The sequence below is a fragment of the Amaranthus tricolor genome, chromosome 6, assembly GCF_026212465.1.
Source record: "Amaranthus tricolor cultivar Red isolate AtriRed21 chromosome 6, ASM2621246v1, whole genome shotgun sequence".
Classification (NCBI taxonomy): Eukaryota; Viridiplantae; Streptophyta; class Magnoliopsida; order Caryophyllales; family Amaranthaceae; genus Amaranthus; species Amaranthus tricolor.
In genome coordinates this window covers 16355066-16364484 of record NC_080052.1, presented here as the reverse complement: position 1 = coordinate 16364484, position 9419 = coordinate 16355066, and the positions used below count along the sequence as shown (strand labels likewise).

Sequence of the window (9419 nt, the reverse complement as noted above, 5' to 3'; positions counted from 1 at the left end):
AAATGGCCAAAAAAGTTTCTGGTCAGAAATTAATTTTTGGAATCATTGGAAATTGGATGAAAACATTTAAAATTATCAAGTCTTAGTGATATCTTAGTGGTATAGAGTGGATTAAATGTGTAAGCACGATCTAATATGTGATCGTTTTGTGTGTGTTGTTTAGGACCTCGATTTATAAGAGGGCGAAATTCCTATTGTGCTTGAGCAACGTGTGTGTTTGCAGCGTTTAAGGTACACGCTTAGACCATACTGTTTATATGGTTGTGCAAGTAATGTTGTTTTATTTCTAATCAAGGCTTTGTAAATCACATAAGGATTAGACACCTCAAATAATATGAAATAATTAATTGGAAATTGAGAATTTATGTATTGTCACCCAAAGGGATTGACGTTTGGTTATGTTACCCAAAGAGGGTTAACAAATGGTTTGGAATATTATAAATTATTTTTCCCATGGCAGTTGTGGATCATTACGGTCACCATGGGGGTATGCATACTTTAGCCTTTGGCGACCCGAACAGGACGGGCAACGTCTTAGGTCGGTGGTTGCCTTGGGATTAGCTCTCCCAAGTGTATTCCACCAAAAATATTTGAAATTATACTTGAACGACCCGAACAGGACGGGCAACGTTACAAGTTGGAATTATCTAAAAATAAATGGTTTATACTTGAACGACCCGAACGGGACGGGCAACGTTACAAGATTGGAAATATTGAATAAAGAATATGTATTAGAGCCTTTGCATGCTAGGGTAAACACAATGCTTGTATTCAACCTCTTTGATATATGTATGAAGTCTCTGACGTGTATTGGCTGTTCTTTGGAACCTGCTACGTGTTGTCATACGACGTGTAGTAGGTTGATTGCAGGTGGGGGCTGGAGTGAGGACTCAGCTTAGAACCCGTAACCATCAAATCTAAGACATACTTTGTAATAAGTTTATGAGTCGAAATAACTCAGTTTATGTAACGAAAGTTTATGACGTTTTTCTTTTTATCTCGTACAACATTTTAGCTAGTCTAGAGGCCGGTAGGCTCTCGAGTTATATGTAAAGACTTCCGCTGACTTGTTTTATTTTGTTTGGCGTTGTTTCCTGCGTTGACCATATTCCTTTACCGTTGGAACGTTGACGATCCGAGTGAAAAATGAATTTTCTGGTGTTCGTTTGTGAACCGGAATCATGTTTTCATATGATTTTCCGGGTCACTTAAACCGGGCCGTTACAATTGGTATCAGAGCCAACGTTTCTCAGATGATAAAGGAATAAACGACCTAGTAGAGAGTTGGGGAGTAGTCCTTAGAACGTAGGTTTGTTGAAATGTGTTTGTGTTGTAAGTTGTTTTGTGTTAGTAATGTTTTGTTTTGTTTTGTATGTGTAGAATCAGGATTTATGGATAAGGGAAAAACACCCATTGACTTATACACCCCCGGGGAGATTAGTGAGGTATCGATGTTTGACCTAGAGACTACCTGGAGAGAAGTCTCCAATGCTGATATATGGAAAATAAGGGATGGTGAAAGTATCCAAATTTATAGGGAGAGGATGTGTATGGTTAAGGTAAAGGCTAATAGGGTATGTTATGATTTAGATTTAGACCTAAATGAGTTACATCGTTTGTCCGAATCTAGAAAAAATGTAGAACCCGAGAAGGAGGGCGAGCCCCACATATCGGACAGCGCTGATGTGATCATGGAACCATTGAAGGAGCGGAACTTACCCGACCCTCCTCTAGTAAAAACCGAGGTTCAATCAGAGAGTGATATCAAAATGTGGGAGCCTAAGCGGGAACCACCTATTTATGTAGAGATTTCCAGCGAAGATGAGAGTGGTAATTGGGGGTCGCACTATGACCTGTATGGCTATGAGACTAGGTTTGATAGGGGTTGCTCAGACAAAGAGGATCCTGAGAAAGACGTGGAGGAAGTACCAATAAACCACCCTAAAAATAGCGATAGTGAATCAGATGAAGTGCACTCGAACTCTAGCTCTGATTCTGGGGAAGATGCAGATGATGAGGACTTTGACTTAGCAAGCTATGATGAGAGTGCTGAGACTTGGGACGCATGGTGTTAAAATAAGATGCCTCCTTTATCAAGAAAGAGACTGTCTAGAAATGATGCTAACCGTATGCTAAGAAATCTGGTGAAAGTATTATCAAGTGTAAGCGCACCACGAGAGAGGTCTATGTCGGAATTAGCATCTGAAATGAGCAAACGGATTAGTCAGAGCAAACCCTCAACCTTCGACAGTAAAGGGGAACCGTCGGAGGTTGAACTCTGGTTAAGAGAATTCGACAAACTTTTTGATGTAGTAGAATGCCCGGAAGAATTGAAAGTCAATCAGGATGCATTTTATTTAGTTGGAGAAGCCGACTACTGGTGGGCAAACAGTAGATTGGGGTTGTTGGAGCAGGCTGAGGGGGATTTTGGTTAGGATTTGTTTAAACGGGCTATGCAGGAGAAATTCTATCCGCTGCAAGTAAGGAAAGATAAGTCGAACGAGTTTGCGCGGTTAGAGATGGGTGGTATGACTGTTGATGAGTATTACCACAAATTTATGGAGTATCTCAAGTACTAACCTGATGATGTTCCCACTGAAGAGAAGAAAATGCAGCGTTTTGAGCTGGGATTGTCGTATGACATTCAAAAAACATAATGAAAGTGATCGTTATAACAACTTGGAACAGATGTACAAGCGAGCGTCTCAAATAGAGAATATCTTGAGGAAGTAGAAGGAGAGAGAGAAAGGTAATATCCCTGAGAAGAGAAAAGAAGGTGCTGATAAGGCATCAAGGACTCCAACAGGTTTTTATCAAAAGAAAGCCAAAAACTTCGGCAATTTTCAAGAAGGTGGGTCTGGGGCAAATGCGAGCTTTGGGGAGAAGCTAAGCCTGCGAAGCCATTACTGGATCGAGATGGCAATGAGAGGAATTACTTCTGTAGGAGGTGCAAGAAAAACCATCCGGGAAAAGATTGTGACGGAAATCTGGTTGAGTGTAATTTTTGTCACAAAAGAGGCCATAGAGAGTATGAATGCTACATAAAGAAAGGGGGTAGAAGTCAACAGCCGGATGGGCAGCACCGGTAACAGTATTCAAACAACACCGGCAGCAGAATTCAAATAACTCCGAAAGGCAGGACAATCTGCATTACGGAAATGGTAATCATAGAAATGCTGCTCAGAGGTTTCAGCGACCTTTAAGTGGGGGGGCCATGCCGGGTGGATGGAAACCGAATCGAAGGGTCAGGTATGCAACATGGGGGTAATCAAGTGGGAGGAGTAAATGCACGACCGATTGGTGGACGGGTATCTGCGGTCAATGCAAGAGAAGCTGACCACGCAACGGATGTAGTTACAAGTACGTTCACCATTCATTTTGTAGCTGTTAATGTACCTTTTGACTCGGGTGCAACATGTTCATTTCTTGCAAAGAGTAAAGTAGAAGAATTGAATTTAGGAACATTTGATAAATTTTCTTATATAATGGTTGTTCCTTCGGAAAGATTGTACGATTGTGGTAGATTGTATAAGGAAGTGCCCTTAAGAATAGGGAAGGTCATCTTTCCTAGTGACTTCTATGTGTTAGATATGGAAGGTTTAGAAGTAATTTTGGGGATGAATTAGCTGGGAAGGTATAAGGCCACTATTGAATGCAGAGAGCAGAGAGTTTTGTTGGAAGGACCACGAGGGAAAAGCGTTAGATATAGGAAATTTCCCAAGGGGCCCAGGACGAATTTGGTGTCGACCTTAGAGTTGCAAAGGCTTGTGAGGCAAGGACACCCTTTGTACTTATGTCATATCAGCCAGGGGGGAAAGAAAAAGGAGGATCCCAAGGATATTGCTGTAGTGAATGAATTTTTGGATGTTTTTCCCGACGAGATTCCCGGAATGCCACCTCAACGGGAAATTGACTTCACGATTGACTTGGTACCGGGGACTGGACCGATTTCTAAGGCCCCTTGCCGTATGGCTCCAAAGGAGATGGAGGAATTAAAGTCTCAGCTTGAAGAATTGTAGGATAAATGTTATATTCGACCTAGTATTTCACCTTGGGGTGCTCCAGTTCTGTTTGTTAGAAAGAAAGATGGTAGTTTGAGGTTATGCATTGACTACAGAGAGTTAAACAAGGTTACAGTTAAGAATAAATACCCGTTGCCCCGGATAGATGACTTATTTGACCAATTGAGAGGAGCCGGGATCTTTTCAAAGATTGACTTAAGATCGGGTTATCATCAGCTAAGAATAGTTGAAGGGGATATACATAAAACCGCTTTCAGAACACGTTATGGACATTATGAGTTCACAGTGATGCTGTTTGGGTTGACAAATGCTTCGGCTGCATTCATGTGCTTAATGAACCAAGTGTTTAGTGCGTACTTGGATAAATTCGTCGTTATCTTTATTGATGACATATTGGTCTATTCGACGAACTGAGATGAACATCAGGAACATCTACGATTTGTCCTGCGAACCCTGCGAGAAAACAAGTTGTACGCGAAATTGTCAAAGTGTGATTTTTGGTTGGACAAGGTATCATTTTTTGGGTCATTTTGTCTCTAAGGAAGGTATTTCGGTGGATCCGGTAAAGGTGGAGGCAGTTCAAAGTTGGTCGTCACCTAAGAACGTCACCGAGGTACGAAGTTTCCTAGGTTTGGCCGGGTATTACCGTCGTTTTGTTAAGGATTTCTCGCGTATTGCTCGGCCCATAACCTCGTTAATGAAGAAAGAGAAGAAGTTCGAATGGACTGATGAATGCGAACAGGCCTTCATGACTTAGAAGGAAAAGTTAACTACGGCTCCTGTTCTTACTCTACCTGACCCTAAGTTGGATTATACTGTTTACAGTGATGCATCGAAGAAAGGGTTGGGTTGTGTTCTGATGCAGGACCGTAAGGTGATTGCTTACGCATCACGACAACTGAAAGTACATGAAGTTAATTATCCGACTCATGATCTGGAGTTAGCCGCTATAATATTTGCTCTCAAGATATGGCGGCATTACTTGTATGGCGTTAAGTGTAGGATTTACACTGATCACCAGAGTCTGAAATATCTCTATACACAACCTGACTTAAACGTGCGACAACGTCGGTGGTTAGAGTTGATGACAGATTATGACCTGGAGTTCATATATCATGAGGGGCGAGCGAACTTGGTGGCCAATGCTTTGAGTAGGAAGTCTAGTCACTCGTTGTCTGCCTTGGGCGGAGTTGAAGAGTTGCATCGGGATTTTGCTAGACTGAACTTGGAAGTGGTACGTAAAGGTGAACTACAGGGATGTCTAAATGCCTTGGTTATTCGATGTTCGTTCTTTGAGGAAATTTTGAATTCCCAGGATAAAGACCCGAAACTCTTGAAGTTACAGGAGCAAGCACGGGAAGGAACAGCAGAGGGATTCCTTGTCCATGAAGATGGAAGCTTGAGGTTCAAGGGTCGTTGGTGTTTACCGACGGGGGAGGAATCTTTGAAGGAACGTATCCTGGATGAAACACATTGTACGAAATTTTCCGTCCATCCGGGTGGTGACAAGATGTACCAAGATCTTAAATTAATGTTTTGGTGGTCTGGGATGAAGAAGGATATTGCAGAATATGTCTCACGCTGTCTGACCTGTCAGAAGGTTAAAAGTGAGCATAAGAGACCAGGAGGGTTATTACAACCGTTAGAGATACCAGTATGGAAGTGGGATGATATCTCTATGGATTTCGTTGTGGGTTTACCTCGGACGAAAGCAGGTAATGATGCGTTATGAGTTATAGTTGATCGTTTGACTAAATCAGCACGTTTCATCCCTATGAACTGTCGTTCGTAAATGGAACAATTGGCTCGAGCCTACATTAGTATGTCGTGCGATTCCACGGTGTACCCCGTACTATTGTGTCCGATAGAGACACACGATATCTGTCACAGTTTTGGCAAACCTTGCAGCAGGCAATGGGTACTATGTTGCTTTATAGTACGTCGTTTCATCCGCAGACGGATGGACAGACAGAACAACCAAATCAGATATTGGAAGATATGTTACGCGCTATTGCCATGGAGTGGCAAGGGTCATGGGATGAACATTTGGATTTAGTTGAGTTTTCTTACAACAACAGTTATCAGGCATCTATACAGATGGCCCCATTCGAGGCTTTGTATGGGCGTCGTTATCGTAGCCCGGTTTATTGGGACGATTTCACTGAAGCGGTGACCTTGGGACCTGAATTGTTGTTTCAGATGACTGAGAAGGTAAGATTGATAAGGGATCGTTTGAAAGCGGCACAGGATCGCCAAAAGTCTTACGCTGATTTGAAGCGACGGCCAGAAGAGTTCACCGTGGGAGAACAGGTATTACTTCGCGTGTCACCCATGCGCAGAGAAGTACGTTTTGGTGCTCGTGGAAAGTTGAGCCCTCGATTTATAGGACCATACCAAATCTTGGAACGTGTGGGTAAAGTGGCTTATCGCTTAGCCCTTCCAAATTCCTTGGAAAAGGTACATATCGTATTTCATGTGTCGCAGCTTAAGTGATATCATGCCGCAGCCTCTCATGTCTTAGATCCAGAACCTTTAGATTTTGATACATCCTTGATACATCCTTGTCTTATTCTGAGCAACCGGTTAGAATCTTGGACACGAAGGTTCGTAGTACACGACGGAAGGATATATCTATGGTAAAGGTCCTGTGGTCGAATCACGAGTGTGAAGCGGCTACATGGGAAACGAAAGACTCTATGCGAGAAAAGTACCCTCACCTCATTCAGGTTAGTAGCGTTACGGGGACGTAACTTCTTAAGGGGGGTAGAGGGTGATAGAAATTTCGCGCGAGTAACGGATGATAGGAATTTCGCGCGAGTAATGATAAATCTTTTGGTTGGTAGTTTTGCCTTTTTGCAAGTGTTGTGTTATGATAACATTTGTATTCTGCGTTTTCCGTTGCCATGCAAGTTACGAGGACGTAACTTCTTTTAAGGGGGTAGTCTGTAACACCCCGTAATTTATTGGGTTTAAAAAAATAAAATAAAATATAATAAAATAAAGAATAACAAAATAAAATAAGTAATATTAAATTATATTATTTTACATAATTAATTGTAAGAAATAAAGTAGGGTTAATTTTAACGGTAACGAGTTTTATCGCGTACGATGTTATCGTGTGACGTTTCTTTGCTGTTTTAACAATTATATAATAGTTACTTAATTAATTAATTAATTAAAAAAAAATAATAATTAGGGGGAAATTGAAGGGGTGGCCGGTTGTGTGAGGGAATGGGAGGAGTCTTGTAACTCCTCTCATAAGTGTGTATTATGGCACATTAAGCTCATCCCTTAATTGCCTATTAATCCTTATGAAAACCATTTGAGTTCTTCACCCTTCTAAGCTTCCAAGTGAACAAAAAAAAAATCAAAAAAATTCTCTCCTTTGGGCTTGTGATTCGGCATTTCACAAAAAAAAAAAAAAAATTATTCTCTTGTTCTTCCATTCAATCTTTTGATCAAAGGGGTAAGTTTAATTGAATTGCTAGTTATAGATTTTATATACACGGTTTTCTAAGATGAATTAAATTTTATGTATGATGATATACTATGACTTTGAGGAGGATTGAGTATATTTTTATGTAATTTTCTTTAACAATCCTTTAATAAACCTTAATTTTGTTAAAAGGATTACGTTATGTTCTTGATTTATATTCTTTAACAAAGTTTAAATTTGTTATAAGAATTGATTTTTTGTTGATGTTCAAATAAATTTCTTTTATGGTTTAAATTTCTCTAACTAAATTTCAATTTGTTAGTAGAAATTAAGTTAGTATGGATTAAGTTATGTAGTCATCCAAGGGTTTAATAACCCTTTAGCAAAATTTGATTTGTTTGAAGGATTGTGTTATATTTATATATATGTGTCTTGATTTAAAAGGGTGATTTGGTTTTGTAATTCTCTACAAAATTTTGTTAAGAGAATTAAGTATTTAATCTAGTTATTTTAATTTATGAAATTTCAAGTCTATTGAAGGATTTTGTGAATTTGACCCTTGATAGAGTTATTTTGGTCATGAGATTTAAAAAGGTTTGATAATGTATATATAAAACAATAATCATATTGAAATAAAAAAAATATATATTTATATATGTATTCGGGCAGAAGCTGTTCTGTCTCGTTAAAGGTGCCGACTCGAAACGTTAGTCGTTTCCGTTGTTGGTTTATGTATCCGATGCGTTAAAAAACCCGTTAAACGCTTAAAATAATTAAAAATAGTAAATGGATGTTAGAAATTATGAAATTTGGTACCCAAGGTAATTGACGCGTTCCGAACGCAACGGCGAAGTCGGATTTTTCATTTGAATTTTCTAAACTGTCTGAAATGGCCAAAAAAGTTTCTGGTCAGAAATTAATTTTTGGAATCATTGGAAATTGGATGAAAACATTTAAAATTATCAAGTCTTAGTGATATCTTAGTGGTATGGAGTGGATTAAATGTGTAAGCACGATCTAATATGTGATCATTTTGTGTGTGTTGTTTAGGACCTCGATTTATCAGAGGGCGAAATTCCTATTGTGCTTGAGCAACGTGTGTGTTTGCAGCGTTTAAGGTACACGCTTAGACCATACTGTTTATATGGTTGTGCAAGTAATGTTGTTTTATTTCTAATCGAGGCTTTGTAAATCACATAAGGATTAGACACCTCAAATAATATGAAATAATTAATTGGAAATTGAGAATTGATGTATTGTCACCCAAAGGGATTGACGTTTGGTTATGTTACCCAAAGAGGGTTAACAAATGGTTTGGAATATTATAAATTATTTTTCCCATGGCAGTTGTGGATCATTACGGTCACCATGGGGGTATGCATACTTTAGCCTTTGGCGACCCGAACAGGATGGGCAACGTCTTAGGTCGGTGGTTGCCTTGGGATTAGCTCTCCCAAGTGTATTCCACCAAAAATATTTGAAATTATACTTGAACGACCCGAACAGGACGGGCAACGTTACAAGTTGGAATTATCTAAAAATAAATGGTTTATACTTGAACGACCCGAACGGGACGGGCAACGTTACAAGATTGGAAATATTGAATAAAGAATATGTATTAGAGCCTTTGCATGCTAGGGTAAACAAAATGCTTGTATTCAACCTGTTTGATATATGTATGAAGTCTCTGACGTGTATTGGCTGTTCTTTGGAACCTGCTACGTGTTGTCATACGACGTGCAGTAGGTTGATTGCAGGTGGGGGCTGGAGTGAGGACTCAGCTTAGAACCCGTAACCATCAAATTTAAGACATACTTTGTAATAAGTTTATGAGTCGAAATAACTCAGTTTATGTAACGAAAGTTTATGACGTTTTTCTTTTTATCTCGTACAACATTTTAGCTAGTCTAGAGGCCGGTAGGCTCTTGAGTTATATGTAAAGACTTCCGCTGACTTGTTTT

The 9419-nt window shown here is 39.7% G+C and overlaps 1 protein-coding gene across 1 annotated transcript; it reads left to right on the top strand.

The window, feature by feature from the left end:
• The first annotated feature begins 2081 nt into the window (after positions 1–2081).
• Positions 2082–3089, top strand: LOC130815594 (uncharacterized). Its single transcript, XM_057682084.1, has 3 exons — positions 2082–2430; positions 2689–2749; positions 2807–3089. The coding sequence occupies exons 1-3, from the start codon at positions 2082–2084 to the stop codon at positions 3087–3089; spliced, it is 693 nt and encodes a 230-aa protein (XP_057538067.1).
• Positions 3090–9419: the final 6330 nt, after the last annotated feature.